This window comes from Hoplias malabaricus, chromosome 5 (assembly GCF_029633855.1).
Source record: "Hoplias malabaricus isolate fHopMal1 chromosome 5, fHopMal1.hap1, whole genome shotgun sequence".
NCBI classification, from domain to species: domain Eukaryota; kingdom Metazoa; phylum Chordata; class Actinopteri; order Characiformes; family Erythrinidae; genus Hoplias; species Hoplias malabaricus.
The window spans coordinates 19,516,228-19,540,518 of NC_089804.1; the positions used below are offsets into that span (position 1 = coordinate 19,516,228).

General features: G+C 45.3%; 2 protein-coding genes across 5 annotated transcripts in view; one reads left to right on the forward strand and one right to left on the reverse strand.

The window, feature by feature from the left end:
* Positions 1–67: 67 nt before the first annotated feature.
* On the reverse strand, positions 68–11,071 carry ccdc66 (coiled-coil domain containing 66). 2 transcript variants are annotated; one of them, XM_066670837.1, is made up of 19 exons: positions 10,806–11,071; positions 10,445–10,503; positions 9,951–9,988; positions 8,914–9,268; positions 8,241–8,370; positions 7,838–7,950; positions 7,554–7,654; positions 7,278–7,388; positions 6,858–6,989; positions 6,434–6,672; positions 6,276–6,360; positions 5,384–5,545; positions 3,931–4,093; positions 3,743–3,841; positions 2,600–3,048; positions 2,464–2,507; positions 1,000–1,217; positions 779–900; positions 68–467 (listed from the first exon to the last, which is right to left on the reverse strand). In XM_066670837.1, the coding sequence occupies exons 1-19, from the start codon at positions 10,814–10,816 to the stop codon at positions 372–374; spliced, it is 2,727 nt and encodes a 908-aa protein (XP_066526934.1). In that variant the 5' UTR covers positions 10,817–11,071; the 3' UTR covers positions 68–371. The 2 variants fall into 2 exon arrangements, with proteins under 2 accessions (XP_066526934.1, XP_066526932.1); XM_066670835.1 differs by having other exon boundaries at positions 69–467; positions 1,000–1,220; positions 10,806–11,063.
* Positions 11,072–11,436: 365 nt separating this feature from the next.
* The window catches only part of ip6k1 (inositol hexakisphosphate kinase 1), a 35,739-nt gene continuing 22,884 nt past the window's right edge, over positions 11,437–24,291 (forward strand). Inside the window, exons 1-2 of one of the 3 annotated variants that reach the window (XM_066670839.1) lie at positions 11,437–11,867; positions 12,134–12,291. The gene's annotated coding sequence lies outside the window, so the exon portion shown is untranslated. Of the gene's footprint in view, positions 12,292–13,709; positions 13,819–24,291 lie in introns of those variants that run through there. The other 2 variants (XM_066670838.1, XM_066670840.1) reach the window with 2 other exon arrangements.

The window sequence follows — 24,291 nt, forward strand, 5'->3', positions numbered from 1 at the left end:
TACTAATAAAAGTCCACAAGAAATGTGAGAAATTCCAAAATACTTTAATTCACATTAAGATCAAAATCAAATTCACATCGTCTCAGATTCAGTTCAAGTGTGAACACAGTCAACCCCAATAAATAACACCACAATCAGTTAAAACAACCCCTCATCAACCACCTCAATACATTCAATACATCACAGAGCGACATAAAGGAATGGCTGGGGTTTACTGGGAATACTGGAACGTGTGGTCTGTGACCAGAACCTGTTCCGCACCTGAACACAAACCTTTAAAATCCCGCTCCTGTTTTCAGTGACAGTTGTAATAAAGGAGTGGAGTAAAGTGCTGCGGCCCAAGGGTGATCACTCTCCGCGGAGAAGGACCCTCACAGGGGCTGGAACGCTGGGGACGGGTTCCTGCTGTGTCCCTGCAGCACAGGGTTAAAGCAGCTCTCCAGTTCCCTCTGTTTCTGCAACAGACCCTGAAACAAAGCATCGTCACTGTCACAGACTGCGGGAGGGGTGTGAGGTAGGTGTGTAACTCTGACTCCACACTGAGGTCAGGACATTACAGAGGGGCCTGTGTGTGTTAGAGTGAGTCAAAAGGAGGATGCTCCAGAAAACCTTGGGAACGACTACGTCAGTGTAGTTTATTTTAGTTCATTAAATAGAAATATACTTAAAAAATTGGTTTAAATCAATATTGCACACTACCTCACGACACTTGGAGCCCATTTCCATGCAGTGTATTGTGTGTTAAGGGTGTAATCATCTGCGAGCCTGTGGTTCGTACCTGTCTGAGTTCAGAAAGCCCCTTGAGAATGGCCTGCTGCCTCTCGGTGCTCTTCAGCAGCTCCGGGTGTAATAGAGGGTCCCGCTGGACCGCTGGAGGGGGCTGTGTGCTACCGTTCACATCTAATTAATCATCAGAAGCTGTGTTAGAGGCTGCACTCATGAGACTAGTTTATTTCTCATTTATGTCTCATTTGTATTAGTTCGTGTTTATGTCTGTACCTGCGTGGGTCCTGCTGGGGGCTTGGTGCGTGGTGGGTCTGGAGATGGGGGCGAGGGGGTCCAGGTGGTAAACCTCGTCGGTGCGGACGTAAGGAACGTAGTCAGAAGACGGGGGCCATTCCTCGCTGCTTGCTGGAGGCTCCTCTCTCTCAGGGGCCAACGACTGGGGGACCTGCTGCAGTCTGTGCCTCAAGGCTGGGATGGGTGGAGATTGCCCTCTGCTGGAGGGAGATGACAACAACGTTAAAAGGAACACTGTAACATTGTGTATTTTTGCTGCTGGGCTCTGCCTATATTTGCTGAGTGATTTTTAGATTTATATAGTGCATTTGCTGCAGTGCTGAGCCTGGAACAGCAATGGCAGAGGCTCTATTCTCCCTCTTACATCTCAGTGGAGCATCACAAATGATATTGAAATTGGTAAAAACTACCTCGTGTTGCTTTAATAAAACTATCAATAGTATGGAAGATGTAAAACACTGTTACAGCACACTGTTAGAGGCACTAGTGTGTTTAGACTGCGGCACCATTCTGGAGCTCCTATATTATTTAAATCCCACCTGGTGGTGGTTTTAGAACCACAGTCTAAGCCTACACACAGGGAGACCACACCACACTCCTCACAGACAGTCACCCGGAGGAAACCCACGCAGACACAGGGAGACCACACCACACTCCTCACAGACAGTCACCCGGAGGAAACCCACGCAGACACAGGGAGACCACACCACACTCCTCACAGACAGTCATCCGGAGGAATCCCACACAGACACAGGGAGAACACACCACACTCCTCACAGACAGTCACCTGGAGGAAACACCACACTCCTCACAGACAGTCACCCGGAGGAAACCCACGCAGACACAGGGAGAACACACCACAGTCCTCACAGACAGTCACCCGGAGTAAACCCACGCAGACACAGGGAGAACACACCACAGTCCTCACAGACAGTCACCCGGAGTAAACCCACGCAGACACGGGGAACACACCACAATCCTCACAGACAGTCACCCGGAGGAAACCCACGCAGACACAGGGAAAACACACCACACTCCTCACAGACAGTCACCCGGAGGAAACCCACGCAGACACAGGGAGAACACACCACAGTCCTCACAGACAGTCACCCGGAGTAAACCCACGCAGACACGGGGAACACACCACAATCCTCACAGACAGTCACCCGGAGGAAACCCACGCAGACACAGGGAGAACACACCACACTCCTCACAGACAGTCAGAGGTAGGGGCAGGTTTCTTAGTATGTGCTAAGAGTCTTGAATGTGAATTTGAAGAGGGCAGAGCGTATTAGACGGTAACCCACAGAATAGAGAATGACAGTAGTCTAATGTAATGAAAGAATGCACAGTATCCGAGCATCTTTACAGAGAAGCAGAGGGCGGAGTCTAGCTGTACCCCACAGGTGGAGAAATTCAGACTGTCAATGTTTATCTGTGTACCTCTGAGTGGTAGCGGTGGGTGGTCTTCTCTGTGAATCCACTCCCTGAAAAAAAGTGACATGACGATGTTAACAACACAGAAGAGCATGCAGTCAAATTCCTGACCATGATCCCCCCGGCACCGCACTGAGCCCACCTCCCTGACGTTCCGCTGAGTCGAGGCTACAGCGTCTGGAGGAGGGTCTTGCTGAGGGGTCCTGGAGAACGTGTTCCTCTCCACTAATGTCATGAGCTCCATCTGCCGGCGCATCCTGCTCTCCTGCCTGTGTCTCTGGAGGCCTTGGGGGTAGCGTTCTGACGCGGGGATGAACGGTTTGCTGGGTTTCTGTGTGTTCCACTCGGGCTTCCTCGCAGGCTGCTGAGCAGAAGGTCTATCTGTCCTCGCGTAAGCCTCGTAAGGGTCCGCTTCTCTGAGTGCCATGAAGACGTTCTCTTTTCCGCCGTTCCTTTCAGCCAGCCTCGCATCACGTCGGGATCTTTTCACATTGGGAGGAGACTTGTACTCGCCTGGAACAGCTGGAGTTTGATGGTGGTGGCTGGTAGTAACAGTAAAGTTGTTCACAGGTGGACTTACTTCACTGACGTCTGCCGAGGAGTAACGGTAGAGCGGGAGTTAGTCGTCATAGAAAGGTTTGAAAAAGGACAAAAGAAATCCTAGTGTCACAATAAACAAGGACACTGTGGAACTGAGGCAAAGCCCTGTATCGCCCCCTTTCCGCCTGTTCCTCAGCGCTCAGGACCCCCACAGAGCAGGTGTGATGTGGTGGTGGATCATTCTCAGCGCTGCAGTGACACTGACGTGGTGGTGGTGTGTTAGTGTGTGTTGTGCTGGTGTAGAGTGGATCAGACAACAGTGCTGCTGGAGTTTTTAAACCCCTCAGTGTCTGGACTGAGAACAGTCCACCGACCAAAAACATCCAGCCGACAGCGTCCTGTGTCACCGATGAAGGACTAGAGTACGAGCGACACACACTGTGCAGCGACAGATGAGCTACTGTCTCTGACTTTACATCTACAAGGTGGACCAACGAGGGAGGAGTGTCTTACAGAGTGGACAGAGAGTGGACACAGGGTTTAAAAACTCCAGCAGCACTGCTGTGTCTGATCTACTCTACACCAGCACAACACACCACCACCACGTCAGTGTCACTGCAGCGCTGAGAATGATCCACCACCACATCACACCTGCTCTGTGGGGGTCCTGAGCGCTGAGGAACAGGGGGAAACAGAAAGTATACAGATGGACAACAGTCTAATTGTAGAACTACAGAGTATTTACCAGTCTGAACTGCTGTGTCCTTTCTTGTAGTGTGAGAAGTGTCCACTCTTTGTGCTGTGCCTCTTTCTGCCACACACCCGGCGCTCTGACCTCTCTGAGCTGAAATAATTGGAGAAAATCACACCTAAAGTTTATATTTTACATCAGAGCAAAGACTTCATCCTGAATAAAGGGTTCTGAGACTGTACCGTGTGAGATGGACTCGCACTCCAGACTTTTCAGCAGGTTCGAAACGTCATGGCCTTTCTTGGCCAGCTCCCTGATCCTCTGCAGCTGTCTGTCTTTCTGAGCCTCTTCCTGAGCTCTCTGAATGCTCAGATACAGCTCCTCGGATTTGCGTGACTTGAATTCCTGAAACACAACCCACAGGAGATTTCCAACACCGGCCGCTGAGGAGCTGTGGAACTGTGGAACTGTAACCATGCACTGCTCCCCCGAGGAGAACCGTGCACAGCCAGAACTGAGAGGACGTGGTGATAGGAACCAGACATCCGAGACATGCAACGTACTTAACAGCTTCTTATATTCATTTATTTTATTTTAGCTCCGAGACGAGGATTTGGAGGGTGTTCCACAAAGCAGGGGTTTCTTTGTTTAGCCAGAAAACATAAGTCTCAAATCCAAGGGCCCCAAAAATAAGAGAGTTACATTCCTACTGCACGCTCCACAAATCTGGGCTTAAAGGGGACGTCTGTGATTGTGGGTAAACGCAGTTCTCTCTTGTTTGTTTATGTTCAGAAGCTCTGCGTCTATTAAAGTGGAACGGTGTATTTCAGAAGAAAAACAACTGTGTGGCTGAAGTGTAACTCATCTATTTTTATTCACTGTTTGAATTCCCACAGAAACTCATTTGTAACTCGAGGTGTTTAGTTTTGTAGCACAGTTAGCTGTCTCCTGAGTTTGGAGACATTTCCACCTTAAAGGCATAGTTCACGATTGTAATCAAAAAACACTTTTTATAAAATTCTGAAGATGTTTCCTTACCGTTTGCTGCTCTCAAGTCATTAGTGTGTGCTCAAAAACAGTGTCTATAAACGAATCTGCTTTCTCTCTTTCTCTCCCTCTGCTCACAGCAGAGAAACGCCATCTGGAGGTTTTTAGACAACGGAGAGACTCCAAACGCTGAAAAGCACCAACCGAGATGAGGATGTTGCTCTATTCCTGCTCCATAGGGGGGTAACACTGACTTATTTTTGCTGTTTCAATGCAGCAGATACAGAGCAACATCCTCATCTCGGTTGGTGCTTTTCAGTGTTTGGAGTCTCTCCGTTGTCTAAAAACCTCCAGATGGCGTTTCTCTGCCATGAGCAGAGAGAGAGAAAGCCTAGCACCGGACCCAGACACTTTGTTTTTTTACCCATTTACAGACACAGGGGCTTCGTAAACACATTAGAGCGGTTTCCAGAGCAAACCGACTGCAGAGCAGCACATGGTGTGTTTTGATTAAAATCTAGAACATCATCTGTAAGTGATCTAGGTCATAAATCTTGCTTGTGGTTCCTATCGTCATCACAGAATAATCAAGAAGAATAAGTACGAAGCTGTATGGATTTCCCTGTATTCACCTTCATTTCAGACAGAAATACTGTGAAAGTATGTGCACATTTTAAAAGTGAATAACATTTCCCCTTTTGCGTTCACCTCTTTTTGTCTCTGGCGTTCTGTGTCGTTGAGGAACTGCTGCTGGAGGAGCTCCCTCTCTCTCGCCACTCTCCTCTCTTCCTCCTGCTCCAACGCCTGGCGCACTGCGTTTTCTTTCTCTTTCTGACGCCTCCGCTCCTCCACCTGTGCCTCGATGGCACGCTGCACAAGCAGAAGGCGAAATTATAATTACAGTAATTGTTTCTCAATTAAAAAAAATAAAAATAAAAAACCTACTTTGGTCCAAATTATATTTCAGATCTGCGTGAAGTGTGGGCGCAGCAGGGAGTGTCTCTGTCACAGCTCCAGGGTCCTGGAGGTTGTGGGTTCGAGTCCCACTCCAGGTGACTGTCTGTGAGGAGTGTGGCGTGTTCTCCCTGTGTCTGCGTGGGTTTCCTCCGGGTGACTGTCTGTGAGGAGTGTGGCGTGTTCTCCCTGTGTCTGCGTGGGTTTCCTCCGGGTGACTGTCTGTGAGGAGTGTGGTGTGTTCGCCCACGCTCCCAAAACACACGTTGGTAGGTGGATTAGAGACTCAAAAGTGTCCGTAGGTGTGAATGTGTGAGTGTGTGTAGCACTGTGAAGGACTGGCGCCCCGTCCAGGGAGTTTTTTTCCTGTGTTTTGTACTTCCCTTCCACATGAAAATGTCACTGACTGAAAACTGAGGTCAAAAGTACTCTCCAAGGTGGAGATTTTTGAAAATACCATTGTCACTGTTCTCATCTCGTGTGGACGAATGTAACACAGTGCGTCTGTCTCTGTCTGAAACTCAAACTAAATTCAGTCATTTCAGGACTTGCACTACATAGGAAGTATGGATCCATGTGGACGGGGCCTTAGCCTATGCTCCTTGGATTAACATGAAGAACCAGACACCCACTCCCTGACTCCTACCTGATGCTCCAGCTGTTTGATGCGCTTCCTCTCCCTCTCCTCTATCTGGGCTGGGTCCAGCAGAGCCGTCATGGTGCGCAGGTAACTGAAAAGAAGACAGAGTGTTTAACAGTGTTCCCCTTTGTGCATCTCGGGCTCTCACTCTTACAACAACCAACCTGGATTTCTGCTGAAAGCCCTGAGTGGTGTCCACACTGGCTCTCCCCATGCTGTCCCCTCCGCATGTGCTCATGGCCTCCCAGGCAGTGGACAGAGCTCCTGAGGGTGAGCGGTGGTTTGAAAGGGAACTGATCACCTCTGGCTCTCTTCGGTCCGAGGCTGAAACTGTGGGCGGCTGCAAGGGAAGACGTCTCTGGAAAGAGTCAAAGTGCATGGCCCAGCGCTCGTGGTCTTCAGTCTGAGAACACAATTGCAAAATTCTCCTGAAGTGTATCGTCATTGTTGGGTCAAAAGCAGGGCAGATACATCCTTTAAATCGCGTTCTTTAAAACTGATTTTGCTCTGACATTAAAAATACGTTTGACATGGACATTATTAGCAATTTCCATGAAAAATCAGCGATTCTGATTTTGAGGTTTTTACCTGGTTCTGGATCTGTTTCTCCAGCCTCCTCCGGAGCAGGGCCTCCTCTCTCTGCTGCTCCAAGTCCAGCAGCCAGCGCCTCTGCTGCTCCTTTTTCTCCTCGCTGAAGGCATGGTCCTGTGGGGTGGCTTCCTACGTTGAAACAAAGCTGTTGAGGGTACCGTGCCTTGCTCAAAAGCACTTCAGCTGTGGATGCTGAGGGAGCAGATAGTGCTATTCCTCCACACTCTCTGCCATATTTCCCTCCAGTCCAAAAGACTGAACTAGAAACATTTTAGCCACGAAGCTCACTTCTTTAACCTTCAGGCCATTGCTTAAAAATTAAAATGGTTTAATTCTTTTTATCAGCGTTTATATTCATGATTAGCCTTTCTTTAAATGTAGTTCACACATCATAACTAAACGTAAAACAAAGGTTACCCCCAGCACAAAGGCAGAGCGGGTGGCCGAGGGGAGAGTCTTCTGGTTGCTGTGTGTCTGAGAAGCCGCTGGTCTGCTGTGTTTGTTGTCCGTTGTTCTCTCATCTTGAACCTACAGCATTAAAAATGTAAATAATTGCATTAGATCTTTCGTGAAAACGAAATAGGAAACAGAAGCTTCCCACTGGAAGCCAACGTTGTTGGGCCATCTCAAGTGCAGTGCAAGAATTGTACAGCACTGTCCAGTAATACACCATCAACAGTCATTTAGTTTTACCTCCACAGGATGGTCATTGGATCTGTGTCCAGCAGGAGGCTCACTCTGCGGCACAACCTCCGTGTTCACTTTCTGCTGCTTTTTAAGGGCCATCTGCTCATCTGCAGACGAACAGAAAACCCAGATTGAACCAAGTCAACCCAGAGAAACCCAACATACACAACTCATCCATCTCTGTCACCTCCCAACTTTTCTACACCGTGATCAATGTTTAATGAGCTGTCAGTCTCCACACAAAGGCTTCTAATATTGATTGTGCAATCACTCTCCCTCAGATTTAATACCAAGCTCTCTCCTCCACTGTGCCCTTTTGGCCTCCAGCGCGTCTCGCTCTCGCTCTCTTTCTCCTAAAGTGCCAAACAGGCCTGACGCCGACGAATCCGCTGGTGTCCTGTTTCTGTGAACAGAAAATGACAGATGCATGTAATTTGTTTTATTCAACGACAGTCTGCTTCAAAGTTTACTGTGTTTCAGAATAAATGGAGGAATTAATGAAGATTCCTGGCAAACCAAAAAGATTTCAGAGTTAGGAAGGTGTTCACAGCTGAACTGTGATGTTGTGAGAGTGAACTTGACTGGATTAAATCATGGGTTTTGATTATTAGGATGTTGCAAGGGTCTTAAATACAATGCGACAAATTCATTTATTGCTTTAAAAGGAATGGTACTTCATGTATTATTTCTTACTTCTCACTGTTTCCTTTTCCTTGTGAGTTTCGATGTCTGTGATTGCTGCTGTCGAAGAGAAGCTCAGGAGCTCCACTACACATCGCTTCGCTTGAAGAACCGTCCTCTTTTGTAGCAGCCGGGACTTCTCCTGTTAGAGTCAGATACGGTCAGCGACGCCCAGCCTCAGTACATATGTAAGTGTATAAGTAGTAAGTAATAATGCTCACTTCATGGCCAAATATTTTTTCAATACCCTTTGCTATCAGTTCTTAAAATCTAAAACACAGCTGTACAATATCCACAGACGGACCCTGGCAGGTGTGTCGAAAAGGGGAAGTCTAAACCACAGCAATACAGCAATAAGAGATGGTCAAGCGCCAGGAGGAGGTGAAAGCTCAGCACCTTTGGTCTCTGGAGCAAAAGAGACCAGGAGAACTGTGTGCTTCCAGCTTGTGGGAGAGAGGAAGGACTGGACAGCACAGATCCCCAGCCTCAAAGCTATCCAACACCTCTAAAATTAATTAGAATGACCACTGCTAGACAAGAATGAATGCTCTTATGACAAAACAGAGGGGATCTACTAGAAACCTCCCACAGAACAGTTAAAGCTGTTACAGCAGCAAAGTGAGGACCACATTTATACTACAAACCATGATGTAAACACTGTGGCCAAACAATGGACCAAACTCACCATTATTAAAGTCTGTGCTTGTCTCGTCCTGTTCGTTTTTCCCCGAGGCTTTGATGGTGGTGAGGATCTGCTGAAGCTGCTCCTGGGTTAAACACACCAAGCTCTCCTTCACCATCTTCTCTGTGACTTTAGAGGAATCGTCTGTTGTTTTGGTTTTGCTCTCTGACCGCACCCTGCCCACCCCGATGACATCACTGTGCTCTTTGTTGACCCTGACCTTGGTTTTTTTGCGAATGAGGACAGTCCCCTTCTCTACAGGGTGGTCCACCTTTCTGTCCCTCTGGGGTTTTTCAGGTTCTTTAAGACTGTGTTTTACGTGGGCAGTGCTCTTCTGTGTCTTGGTTCTTTGCGGTACCTGTTTTTAGCACAAACACAATTTCAGTGCCTTTATACAGCTGATGCAAATTTGCATTCCACAAATTTTAACAGCCAGGTTTAATGATTCAACTGAAGGTCAGAAATGTCACTTTGGGGCTCGTGAGGATCTGTTAGTTTTTATAAAACTGAGATACCCCCCGTCCAGGTGAATATGAAAATGGCTGCATTCTCATGCATGTCCAGTAGGGGGCATAGCACCTCTTAAAGAGAGACATCAAAAAACCAAAAAGCCTGAGATTAACCCAGAGGTTATCACTCCATGCTCCCTCTGTAGTGCACTACACACATCCTGAAACGACTGACTATAGATGTTAACAGTGCAGTATATATTTCTAACACACATTATTTCTATTTATTCATCTGTGTGAATCTGAACTCTAGTGCTGTCTGTGTGTGTACAGTGTAGTTTGTGACTCACGTAGTTCACTGTAGAGGGAGAGAGGAGCTGTGTGTGTACAGTGTAGTTTGTGACTGACGTAGTTCACTGTAGAGGGAGAGAGGAGCTGTGTGTGTACAGTGTAGTTTGTGACTGACGTAGTTCACTGTAGAGGGAGAGAGGAGCTGTGTGTGTACAGTGTAGTTTATGACTGATGTAGTTCACTGTAGAGACAGACACGGTGTGTGATATCTGTGTAATTCACACACTAAGCTACACCTACCTGATACTGTCCCACTTTACTCCAAGATTTAGACTCATCTGGAAAATTCACAGAAAGTAAGTCACAATTTAATTACAGTACATTAAATCATTACATGCACACAAACACACACACACACACCCTGTACCCCAAGGGTCAGGACCCCCACAGAACACTGCCCATAAGACCCTGTGCACAGGACGCTGTCGGCTGGATGTTTTTGGTCGGTGGACTATTCTCAGTCCAGCAGTGGCACTGAGGGGTTTAAAAACTCCAGCAGCACTGCTGTGTCTGATCCACTCTACACCAGCACAACACACACTAACACAACACCACCACGTCAGTCACTGCAGCGCCACCACATGGAGCCTGCTCTGTGGGGGACCACTGAAGAACAGGAAAGGGGACTAACAAAGTATGCAGAACAACAGAAGTAGAAGTGAAGGAACAAGGATGTGGCTTTAACGTTATGGCTGGTGGATGGAGTGAAGTGAATAAACTTGCCATGAACTTACCACAGCTGGCCACCACGAGCTTGGGCTTCCCATTCTCGAGCTCAAACTTCAGACCATCCCTGAAACACAAGACAGGTGTAATACACCTGAGCAGGTGTCCAGCTCCCTGACAATACACAGCTCAAGTACCTCAACGGTTTGATTAGGGCTCGAATGTTTTTGTGGATTTGACTGAACTCAGTCATAAGAACAGTTCTGGTTCATTGCAGCAATTAATGAGTTGTTCTGAAAACGTCTTCATACTGGGACATTCAGTTCCACCTTAAACAGTGCGACTGTTGAATGTAACTTGCTCCAGGATTTAAGGTGGAATTGAACATTAGAATAAGAAGCCACTTAGTAAATACACCCAAAAACTCACCCCAGATTCATCCTTCAGCGCTGCAGACATCGAGCTCCGGGGCTGTTGAGCAGGAGATGGTGTTTGTTAATGTTTAAGGTGGAGTTTGTAAATGCTTAAGGTGGTATTTTGTTGTGTCTCCGTTTCCACGATAAACCGGCCCCCCACCCTCAGCTTTGTTTTCCTCTTCTTCTTCTCTCGGAGACGCCTCTTTCTCAGACCCGCTCTCTGCCGCCCTCTATCGGCCGTTATAATAGCGCCGCACAACGAGGCTCGATCCTAATGTGTCTTAAACTGCCGTTAGAAGTGCACATTTTCGTGACGTCACTGAAAGGACCCAGAAGTAAAAATCGGGACAGGGGGCGCTCTGTTTGAGATATTTTCTGAAGTAAAAGCACTGTTGAGAAATTGCTTTTATCTTGAAAAAATCAGGATAAATGTTTTAGAGAAATAAATATTATTGGGGAATAAGGAAAAATGTTTAAAATTGTGACGACAGCACTCTTGCTGGGTTTTATATTATTTTCTAATTATATTAATTGCATTGGCATTCTTAATATTGCTGTTTTGTTATTCCTTGTTATTAATACTGTTTTTATTCATAGTAATATTTCTATAGTTAAGAGAATGTGACCGGGAGAGAGAGAGAATGAGAATGAACAGAGAGAGAGTGAGTGAGAGAGAGAGACAGAGTGAGTGAGAATGAACAGATAGAGAGAGAGAGTGAGAGAGAGAGTGAGAGAGAGCTGAAGTAAACCCAACCCGCTGGACGCTGCTGCTGCTCGGGGCTGATTTTCTGAGGGACGACGGAGAATATTAACACCGTAACGGCTTTCATCGGTCGTCGGGGACGTGTTTACTTACAAATTGTTGTTTATTTACAGTTTATTTGCCGAGAGGAGAGATCCAGCCCCAGCTTTCATGAAGGAAGTCTAGAGAATCATAGAAGCATCCGCATGAAATAAACGTTACTGTGTTTAAGGTGGAAGAAAAACATTCTGGAGCTGTAGCTGTGACTTTGGGAAATATATAACATTACATGACCTTCTTTGGGACTGAAGAGGACTGTGAAGGACTGTGAAGGCATGTTAGTTATTCTCTGTTTGGATTGATATTTAACTTACCGCCCGTATTTTGGCCTTTACTGTAAGACTGGATTCGAGATAACGTTAAAAGCCAACAACAGCACAGCATTGTGTTACGACAGATAGCGATAACTCCATCTCCTATGTTCCAGGCTTATTGTGAAGTTGATAGCGTTATTTATCTGTATTTTAAGCACTTATCTAGCCAGTCGTTTCATTTAATACGTAAATAATGTACGAAATTTATAATGAAATCCAATCCAGGCCACCGTCTACTGGACGTCTCCCTCTCGCCACCACAAGCTAGGAGCCTCTGTCTGGACTTCAGCGCAGTAAAACACGGCTTATTTTAAAGTGTTGGAGAAGACTAAAGTTCACACAAATCTACAGAATATCAGACCAAGGCTTCTGTCTTTAAAGAGGTAAGTGAAGGCTCTTTAACCGCTTCCTCTGAAGCTGAAGCTAGCTGCTTCTCACTAGATCTCTCCGGTCCACCTTAAATAATACAGTAGGTACAGTAGGACTGCAGGGGTTGGGTTTCTTAGTTTTATTGATTTTGTGGATAATTAGAAGTGTAAAGAAGGTGTAGGGGATATAAAACACTATATAAGTGCCCTTCACAACACCATATATGGTACAAATGGCTTTTTAAACGTTATTATAAGCTCTCCTCATTTTTTAGTAAACAGTATTTGTGCCATTTTGTGTCTGCCTTCACTTAAATTAGAATGGGTTTAAAAATGGACACATCCTGTTTTATTTAACGTATTTAAAGTGTGTATTTTAACCTGATGCTTGAAGAATCCCTTTGTAAAACTAATCCAGTTTATAATAACTACATTTTCCGCTCATGAACTCTTTGTTTTAACTTTAAATACCTAGAAAAGCCTGGTCCCACGAGGTCTGTGTTTCTCATTCCCTTTCCTTTATTTTATTGTTAGTAATATTGTGATATCCTCGTATTAGATAATGGACATGGTTTACATAATGCTCTGTTTCCCCAAATTATAAAGTGGAAGCTCATGATGGAGTATAAAACATATTTAATTACTGTACATCATTATAACATCCACCCGGCTTTAATATGTGGATACATGTTAAAGTTATCCGTGTGTATTCTGTATTTTGTGTAATCGAAAAGGACAAGCTCCCAACTTGTGTTAGTTTCACTTTAAAAACTAAGTCAGAAAAGAAATGTAAAGTAAAAACTGGAATGTTTGGCTAATTTGGGGAAATCAATTTTAAATCTGCATTTAAACACATAATTTCTTAGGTTTAGTGTTAAGATCTCCCACGTTTACATTTTCAAGATTACATACACTTAAGTCATCAAATCACTACCCTACAAATGCAGCTACTGCAACTTTAAGGTGGACTGGAATATACCAGTAAGAAGCTAGTGAATTCAGCTCCGTTTTATCTGTATCTTTAAGTTCATAGAATTGCTTTAAAGGTACATGTCTCTTTCAGATTTACCATTCCACCTTAACTGGTGTTTGGGTTCCCATTCTAGGCCGTTTAAGGTGGAATGGGCAGTTGCACTGAGCTAGCAGCTCTTTTCTGTGTGAGCCACAGCTTTGGAAGCAGAAGATGAAGCACTCAACCCCAAATCCAGTGTTATTGATTATTTATTGTGATCACCTGGGTGTGAGGTGTGATCAATATCAGGCAGTGGTTCCCTGTCAGTTCCTAAGCATGAAGGACTGGACGTGTAAACGTGGAGAAATGTGTGTAATGTGAAGGAATATGACCTTCCTGAGATTCCCTGCTGGTGTAAAGGATGGTGATAGGGTTATTATTGGAACACAGTGTTGTTTAATGAGAGAGTCTCTCGGTGTGTGTCCTGGTCCTGAGATGAAGACGTTAGGGGTCATTGCGTAAGGCTGTCTCTCGTCAGGAGGAGAAAGGACCTCGTCTCCTGCTCGTCTTCCTCGGTCCTCTCTGCTTAGGTACGGATGGATTGTGATGTGGAAAGATGGTTATAATGAACGCATGCTATACTGAGTCGTTCGTCCTGTGTTTTTAAATGTCACACAGTCTGTGGTTTGCTTCGGAGAGAGGGATCACACTGACAGCAGCCACAGGCTTGAGCTTTTCACGGATGGATGTTCAGTGTGTAATGATCCGTCTTTCTCTCCACCTCTTATTTCTCCTTTTCTCCTTTCCTACGTATCTGGTGCATCTCTGGGCAGTTTTGCGAAGCAGGAATGCGTATGCAGCTCTGTCTGTGTTGTGGACTCTCAAGGGCACTTGAATGTGACATGTTTGGATAGAGATGTGTGCTGACGACGACTCTGTTTTTTTTGGGGGAAGCTAAGCCTTCAGGTCTAAGCTGATAGTGTACAGCAGTGTAGTGCTGTATTGTGGCATTGGCACTGAGATATTCATAATGATTTTAAACATAATTTTATGTGTGATGGATAATGAGACAATGGTCATAATGTCTGTGACTTAATGCCTGTTTCTGTTTTGTAAAGTATGTTATTTTATATTTATTCTAATACTATTCATTGTACTATTAACTCGTATGTGTGATTTGTTTTTATTTTGCCGAGCTACGTAACAGGATGCCTTTGTGTACATGATTGTGGATACCATCAGCGCTCAAAACGATGCTAAACTGTGCATTTTATTACAAAGATCTTTCTTTTTAATTGGATTTAGCAAAGCTGAGTTTGCAAAACATTAATTCATTCATGGTCTGTAAGAGTGTATCCAGTTCAGGGACGCTGTGGGGCCGGAGCCTACCCAGAATCTGGCCGTAAGGAGGGAACACACCCTGGAAGGGGCACCAGTCCTTCACAGGGTGACACACACTCACCCATTCACTCACACATTCACACCTACGGACACTTTTGCGTCTCCAATCCACCTACCAACGTGTGTTTTTGACTGTGGGACGAAACCGGAGCACCCGGAGGAAATCCACGCAGACACGGGGAGGACACACCACACTCCTCACAGACAGTCACCTGGAGGAAATCCACACAGACACAGAGAGAACACAACACACTCCTCACAGACAGTCACCCGGAGTGGTACTCGAACCCACACCCTTCAGGACTCTGCAGCTGTGACAGAGACACCACCTGCTACGCCACCTGCTGCCCTTGTTTTATAGTTCACAAAACACTTAGTAAAAATCATTACATTTATTGTTTCTTATGGTTTATACCTTTTTGTACGTTCCCAGAAAAGGAAAAGGGATCTGAGGGACACTCTGAGATGTGGGAATTATGTTTTTTATCGGCTTGTTAGAAGATTCGATTGTGGTTACGGTTTTAGATTTCTCACGATATGATTCACAAACACCTAAACACTTAAACAAAGAAAATGAACTGAAATCAATCCTTTACGTCCGAAGTGAAATGGAAAAACAATGCACTATTATTAGTATCATATAAATACCCAAGCAAACAACTCTGTAGAGGAAACTAATCAGATTATATCAGACTGTCAAGAGCATCACAGCAGATTGTGAAGCTTCTTTAACTTTGAATGTCTTGGAACTTGGGCTGCTCCCTAAATCTCATGCGTCCGGGGGTGTTCTGCTGACCTTCTAACCCGTCTTACCCGCTGTGTGGTCATCCAGTCTGTGGGGAGAGTAGAACCCTGCAGTGATCAAAATTCACTGTGGTCACTGTGGGAGCCCCTTCCAACCTAATGGACTCTGGGTTGTGAACTGGTTTTAGGTTTTGGAACCTGTTTATTTTCATAGCCATGCTTTGAAAAGTTCAAATTTAAGTGCATAAATGGGAACAGAACCTTTTGGTGGGAAGGGTCTATGAGAGGATGTTTTCTGGAGCAGGGCTCGTCCTCAGCTGGCTTTGTTCTTGCCTCGACCCATAAGAGTTAGAAAAAGCAGCAAGTGCTCTGAGTGAAGTATAATTTCCCAGTGGTAACTCCTGAAATGAATAAGTTTTAATGACCACACCGAGCGAGGAGCGAGGGTTAATCACATGACAATTGTTGGGAAATCCTCATTAACCATTTAATTAATTAATTTTCCTGCTCTTCCTATCAGCGTGTGACATCACAAAACCGTGAAGGCTAAACTATGTGCTGTGGGTGTTTCTGTCTTGGTCTGAACCAATACATTTTTTTTATTGCAGAACTAATTCAGATACAGGGTGGCACGGAGGTGCAGCAGGTAGTGTCGCAGTCACACAGCTCCAGGGGCCTGGAGGTTGTGGGTTCGATTCCTGCTCTGGGTGACTGTCTGTGAGGAGTGTGGTGTGTTCTCCCTGTGTCTGCGTGGGCTTCCTCCGAGTGACTGTCTGTGAGGAGTGTGGTGTGTTCTCCCTGAGTATGCGTGGGTTTCCTCTGGGTGACTGTCTGTGAGGAGTGTGGTGTGTTCTCTCTGTGTCTGCGTGGGTTTCCTCCGGGTGACTGTCTGTGAGGAGTGTGGTGTGTTCTCTCTGTGTCTGCGTGGGTTTCCTCCGGGTGACTGTCTGTGAGGAGTGTGGTGTGTTCTCCCTGTGTCTGAGTGGGTTTCCTCCGGGTGACTGTCTGTGAAGAGTGTGGTGTGTTCTCTCTGTGTCTGCGTGGGTTTCCTCCGGGTGACTGTCTGTGAGGAGTGTGGTGTGTTCTTTGTGTCTGCGTGGGTTTCCTCCGGGTGCTCTGGTTTCCTCCCACGGTCCAAAAACACACGTTGGTAGGTGGCTTGGCGACTCAAAAGTGTCCGTAGGTGTGAGTGTGAGACTGAATGTGTGTGTGTGTGTGTGTGTGTGTGTGTGTGTGTGTGTGTGTGTGTGTCTGTGTTGCCCTGTGAAGGACTGGTGCCCCCTCCAGGGTGTATTCCTGCCTTGCACCCAATGATTCCAGGTAGGCTCTGGACCCACCTCGACCCTGAAATGGATATGCGGTTACAGATAATGAATGAATGAATAATTCAGATACAGCTTCGTTATTTAATGGAAGTAAAATGCTAAAGCACATGAAAATGCCTGGTTCCCAGCTGTTGATGTGCTGATGTGAAGATGGTGCCGTGCTGATGTAGACTTATGATCCCATAAGCGAATGTGTACAGTAGTGGGGTGAACTGAGTGTCCAGCTGACGGAAACTCTGCGGGTCCCCAGCTCTTCTTGCATCCGTGCTGTGTGTGCCTTATGTTGTGAGCCAAGACATGCTCGACAAATGTGGACCTCCGTGAACTCTTTCACACTGTAGCCTGACTAGCATTCAAGGAATTCTCATTCTTTCACTCGTGTCAGCACTTACACCCCCTTCTTTTTCCTACTCCTCGTTTTCCAGTTACTGTGAACGTGTCCCTTAGCAGGAGTCGGTCAGTCATGAGTCGAGTCTGTGGCAAGGCTGTGTGATGTGGAGAGTGCATTGTCTCCTGGCTGTGAAAGGGTTAGACACTCGTTTATTCTTTGTGATTTTAGGTTAGTTGTGTAGTTATATTGTGATTTTACTGAGCTTTAGTTTTGTCCAGATCTATAATTTATTTTAAATGGGAAGTGCACGAACTGGCTCATGTCTCCCAGTGTTTAGAAACTGCTCCACAAGGGTGTGCTATTCAGTGCTTCACGTCTAAGACACTAGCTGTTTTCACACAAGCTGTAGCTCTTTTCCCAGCTGGAAAAGTTCCGCATTGGTTCAGGAAGGGGGCGCCATGTGCAGTGTGTTCAGGAGGGGCCGCATGAGTTCACAGTGATCCTCCGCAACATTCCCGGCTCTGTTCACACAGGGGTTATTCAGACATTACCCAGAATGGCAGGGGCTGGCAGGATAAAGTCTCTGTCCTGTGAGATCCACCAGGAGAAAGTCAAGTTCAGCGTAGACCCCATGTCCTGTTCCTCCTCCTCCTCCAGAGGTAGATGCAGAAACCCCTGCTGAACACGGGACCCCGAGTCCGGCTGCAGACATTGAGTAGACGCAAAGGAGCATCCAGCGGAATTGCTTTAAGCCCTGGTGTTCGCCACAGATGGCTGCTCCGAGTCTGAGTCTCTGCAGACTCTTTTTCATTCTGAAAATTAAATGTGAAATGAGATGTTCAATTATTTGTCATTGTGTAACATACAAAGAAAATTGTCTTCACCATCTAACCCATCAGTGGCTGTGAACACACACACACACACACACACACACACACTAGTGCACTAGGGGCTGTGAACACACACCCAGAGAGAGGGGCAGTTATCCCAGTTGTGGGTTCGGTGCCTTGCTCAAGAGCCCCTCAGCCATGGACTGATGAGGAGGACAGTGCTGTTCCTTCACTCCCACCGTCCCCAGTTTTCCTGCTGCTTGTGGGAATCGAACCAACCACCTTTCAGCCCTAAGCTCTGAGACTTCTTTTCCTATTGATCCGTCTGGGTGTCAGGTGTAGCTCGCATAACAGAGCATCACTTGATTAGAGCCATGTGCTATTTGTGTCTTAGAAAGCCGCTGTATTGTTACAGAGCCCTGCTTTTTAACGCTGACTCAGTGTGTGTCTTTGTAGGGTCCCAGGTTGATTACACCACGTCCTCTTCAGGGAGATCAGCAGATAGGATGTGGAAAATATTCAGTCAGCACCGATGAAGAAATACAGATGTTGAGTGTTTAGTTCATTGCGTAGATGACACATTAAAGTGGAATGGAGAGGAGTTTTTTCAGCCCCTGAATAGATCAGCACTCAGACTAAATATTTCCCTCCAGAGATTGAAGAATTGTTTGAGATGTTTAAAGCCAGTGTGTTAAACAATATAGTGTTTTTCTCATGTACAAAGCTGTCCAAATCGCTGTTCTCCTGAAACCAAAAGGCATTGACATGTATTTATCACTACACCCTGGATATTTTGTTTTGTAAGTGGGCCCATCCTTCATCGGCCACTCCATTCTGGAGGGGACTGTAATTTTAGGGATTGATTGAGCAGGTCTGAGAGGCAGTGTGTGCACTGAGTTGCTGATATCATGGTGATTACGTGTCGGGGCTTTGGTAAGAGGAGTGAGGTTGCTGGACTGTGCTTCTCGAAACCTTGCTGAAAGAGGCTGCGGTTGTAAACTCGAGGAGGAAGTGGATTGTGTTCAGGGGAGGCACAGGTTGTTTTCTGTTCGTTAATGACGTCTTGTGGTCTTCTTTTGAGGAAGGAATTGGGGAGCGATGTTATGGCAAGGGATGATTGAACAGTTGATGGACGCTAAAAAATGTTGTGGCTTTTTCTTCTTGTTTCTGTGTATCTATCTTGTTTGTAAGTAGGAGTGTGTATTATGAGGATTTAATCATCCCTCCACAGTCTTACACTGGGAAGATATTAGGTATCAGACTGTTACAAGTTTCATAGTTGTTTGTGGTAAGTTCGGGTTCTGTTTTCTCTGTGTTTAATTGAGCTAAGTGAAATTCTTTTCTACACCATGATTGTGCCCAACAACAGTTAAAAAACATAAAGACGAGGCTGGTGTGAAAGCAACTTCTCTTTTCTGGGCTAGACACTTCAGTGGATCAAATGATGAAGTGTGAAAGGGCAGTAACCATGGATCATACTCTCAGGACTCATTCACATGCAACAATACAACTTTTTACTAAAAAAAATCCACATCGAGTACTTTCAAATGTTATATGTTTAATGAAATGATGACCAGCAGGGGCGCCCTTACTGTCGGTGTTGTATTTGCATTGAATGGGCCATTATCTATAAATCACTATTCACAGTTTGTTGAGTATACTAAGTAGGGCTTTGCCATATTGTATCATTCACAATAATATCGTCAGAATTTTTAAAACAATACAAAATATCAATATCGTGATAATCATCATATTCTGACTTGTTTATGTAATGACATCATGTAGTGACCGATATTACGGCGTACGCTCTTTACATGAATCATTTATTCAAAGTGAAGTATGGTGTAAAGTGTCATTCCTGAAAGTTTGAAATTGTTATGTTAGTTGTAAAATAAAACTTTATTATTAATATATTTCTTTTTTTGTTGCAATATTGTGTTCTTGAAAGTATTTTTCAGTGTTTAGTGAAATCACCAAGAATATTATCGCCAAAATCGACATTCAGAACTTCTAATAGACATAATCTTGTCTATGTCAATTGTATCTATGATTATTATTATTATTATTATTATTATTATTATTATTCTGTTATGTCTCCACTGTGTTCATGTACTGTCCCTTTAAAACCATGCTACCAAGCTGTAGTCACGTGATTGTGCCCCTGTCTGCCACATGGAGGAGAACCTAAACTCAGAGGCCGACCGAGCGACTCGAGCAGCTCGTATCAAAGGAAAACACAGCGTCTGCGGTTTGGACGTGTTGTGTTTTGACTTTAATTAAGACGACACTGAACAAAAAGGAGTCAAATGTAAACACTGAGCAAAGCCAAAGCACAATCACACACCAAATATAAACAGTGCTCTGAAAACGAGAGAGGAACAAGCTCCCAGCGACATTAGAGAAACTATCCCAGCTTTAACACTGGAGCTTATTTACAGCACAAGCCTCGTCACTGAACTGTGAGGGTCATAAATCTAAACACAATATAATCGTTCATTAATTGTAATCGTGGTAAAACGTACAATTAATCGTGATATTGATTTGTGCTCACGTTGCCCAGCACTACCCTGAAGTATCATGATGTTATTTTAGAGCCATATCGCTCACCCCTAATTGATCAGGGAAAAGTTCGTATCGGACAAGTACTTCGGAATTAAATTGTGGTAGGAGTGTTCAGTAGCATCGTAAACTGACATCGGCTGTTCTTGATTATGGTTTTCCGGGCCAGCAGTGACTGTTTACTCCTTTCCGGGCAGTGTCTTGGCGCGAGCTTGTGCCTTGTGAACATTAGAGCCAATGCTTATTTGAAATCTTTCCTGTACACACCACAATATTTGTGCTAAGCTTTTGAGGGATTGAAGCCGTGTTTCCTTCTCGGCCAAACACAACAAAATAAACCCAGCCAAAGCTAAAGCAGATTCAAACAGGGAACTTGGTGCAGCACAGCTTCCTCTTGGGTCTGATTGGCTGTTGCTTTTCTTCCCTACTTTAATAGCACCCTTGGTTTGTACTTTGTCCCCTGGGTCCCATCCTTGATCGTCGGGGGCTAATTTTAGCTCTGTAATTCTGCATGGTTTGCAGTCGGAGTGAAGATCTAAAGTGGCTGCTGGCCTCTAATCTACCATCACTGCTGCAAACAGTACAGTCACCGCAGTAAAGAGGCTTAGCGGGGTCACCTCGCTCCACTTGCGTCTGTCTCTTTCTTTCATTTGGTCACAGTTTTGTCTCAGCCCCTCCTTTCCTTTTTTTCCCCCTCTAAAGCCCTCCCTCTGTCTAAAGCCCTCCCTCTTATTTTGTCAAAACAGCAGAAGGCACTCTCTTGAGCCACTACGCTTTCATTGTGTGCTGGAGCGCAGCCAGCGCTGAAGGGGCTGTTAACTTTGTTTTGGAAAACTGAACTTTTAAGGATTTTACTATAATTGAGAAGGTTCCTGGAATAGTTTCATTCCTTCATACCATCGCACACGGCCGGACTCATTCACAGTGAGTAATCCTCAGCCCAGTGGACCCTGGAATACAGCGAGGAGCTGCATCCTCGGCCGAGGACAGTAACATCGGCACCTGGATCTAACCACAGTCGCCGTAAGTTCAGGACCGGTCTCCAGGAACACGGCGGCATTTGAGTGTTACAGATTACATTACTGTTTGTTTGTGTTACACTTATTTACATTTACTTTATAGGTGTTCAGCAGCTCATTCTCCTTTTAAAATTCTTGTCTGGTGCCAAAGTGTACACTGTTTAAAGACATTCTGAGGTTGTGGTGGAGGTGATCTGGCTTTTGTCTTTTGAGAGAATTTTACATTTTCTTCCTGCAGTTTTTTGTGGGCGGAGTTAAGTGTGGTGTATGTGATGTCAGGTTTGCCACAGAACCAATCAGAGATAAAGTTTTATTTACACCCCGCCCCTAGATAAAGCCCCTCCTTCAGCGCTGTTAGGGGACGGCCACTGGACCTGAACAGCGCTAACGTCCATCCAGTCATTTCGTTCAGTCCAAGTGAAAGGTTTGGACAGGGCGTTTACAGGACTGTGGCTTATATAGAAAGGGAGTCTAAGAGAGTTTGATTTACTGATTGCGATTGGGATGTAGAGAGTGTTTTAAGAAAGTTTTAAGACAAATCATCTGCTCCAGCTTTAACAAGCCCCCACACTTTTCCATATTTCCACTTCCATATTAACAGGCTGTAACCAAAAGACTGATATAAACATCCCTTAAATATAAAGAATTTTTAAAAATTTTATATATAAAGGGAACATCTACGATTGTGGGGAAACACAGTTCTCTCTGGTTGTTTACATTCAGAAGCTAAGCATCTTTTAAAGTGGAATGGGATTGGGGGGGGGGTATATATAAATGTTTGTATGTGTTTGAAGTGTAACTGTCTGTTTATTCACTGTTTGAATTCCCACAGAAACTCATGTGTGACTCGAGCTGTTTAGTTTTGTAGCACTGTCGCTAACGCAGTTAGCCGTCTCCTGAGTTTGGAGACATTTCCACCTTAAGTGATCAGAAACAGCAAAAATAAGTCAGTGTTACCCCCCTATGGAGCAGGAATAGAGCAACATCCTCATCTCGGTTGGTGCTTTTCAGCGTTTGGAGTCTCTCCGTTGTCTAAAAACCTCCAGATGGCGTTTCTCTGCCGTGAGCAGAGAGAGAGAAAGCCTAGCACCGGACCCAGACACTTTGTTTTTTTTTACCCATTTACAGACACTGGGGCTTCGTAAACACATTAGAACGATTTCCAGAGCAAACCGACTGCAGAGCAGCACATGGAGGATTTTTTAAGGGCACATCATTGTTGTTTATTTAAAATAAGTTTTGGAGTCACATACACTTCTTCTCGCAGTAAAATTGTTATTCAGTCTGCTCTATGAATCTCTCTGTCACTTTTATGATGAAAAAAGGCAAAACTCCAGCTCGAGGAACTGGATTTATGGCTCTGAACTCTTTGTCCCCACAAGCTTGAGAAACTTTGTTCCTAGAAATGTCCAGCGAGACTTGGAACTGCCCGAAGAATGGCTGTTTGGAATAGCCTCTAATCTGCAGGCCGTGTCCTTTCACAGAACGAGGTGATGTAAGGGTTAGAGCACCTCAGATCTCATTTGGCAGTGTACTAGCCACATTAGAGCACATCGGAATATCTTAAGAGGCAAAGCACAGATTAATGCTGTTTGTGCGGCTCTTCCTCCTGCGTAACGTTACTAGTTTTGTTGGCACCGACCGTGGTGAAGCTGGCAGTCGTGGGTAACAGCTCCCAGAGATGCCGGTGAGGGCTGTTTCTGCACAAAATGTTTGTGTATTTCTGGATTGTTTTGATTTATATCCATAAATTAAAGCACAACTAAAACAATGTTGAACATTCTTAATCTAGCTAGAGATTTATTTCTTTATCTTCATCTGTTGCTGCACAGGACGCTGTCGGCTGGGTGTTTTTGGTCGGTGGACTGTTCTCAGTCCAGACACTGAGGGGTTTAAAAACTCTAGCAGCACTGCTGTGTCTGATCCACTCGCACCAGCATAACAAACACAAATCATAAGCCCCTCCTGTGGGGCTCCTGTGGGGCTCCTGGCCATTTGAAGGATATTAAAAGGGTGTAACGGAGTATGCACAGCAACCAATGGACTACAGTCCATAACCGTGGAACAACAGAGGAGCTGAGGGAGGGGACAGAGGAGTGAGCTGAGGGTGGGGACAGAGGAGTGAGCTGAAGGAGGGGACAGAGGAGTGAGCTGAGGGGAGGGGACAGAGGAGTGAGCTGAGGGGAGGGGACAGAGGAGTGAGCTGAGGGAGGGCACAGAGGAGCTGAGAGTGGGGACAGAGATTACAGAAGTGCGAAGATTAATCAAGCAGATGTCTTAATGTCTGTGTGTTATTAATGTTTATGTGTCAGCAGCTGATGTGTACAGGCAGAACACAGAATTCTGGCCTTGGTCCACAGTATCTGTAGCCCCTGGTGCAGACACTTCTCTCAGCACTGAGGTGGAGTGGGGGCTATCAGTGGGTTGTAAGGTTTGAACGCAGGAGGTCACATATCAACTGGAATGTGACCTAATTCAACCACGTCGGAAGATCAGTCACTCGGGCTCAGATGAGGCGTTTATTCTGAGCTTCAAAATCAAAGACTGGAGATCTGTTTGTTTAATTTAGAAATGTGCTGGTTTCTCATTGGATGCCATTCGGGTCACAGCTTGGAGATTATTAACACTTTGTTCCCCATAGGATTGTTCATTTTACTGACTATCTGCTCAGCGCCAGCCTTAAAGGAGCACATTCCAGTTGCAAAGTCATTGTGATCCTCCACTGAGCTCTAGCAGGGAGAATAGACTCTCTGTCACTGATACTCCAAGCTCAGCACTGCAGAAACTGCACTATGTAACTTTTGGAAGAGGGTAGGACGCCACCCTCATTTCCTCCTACACTGTGTTTCAGTAC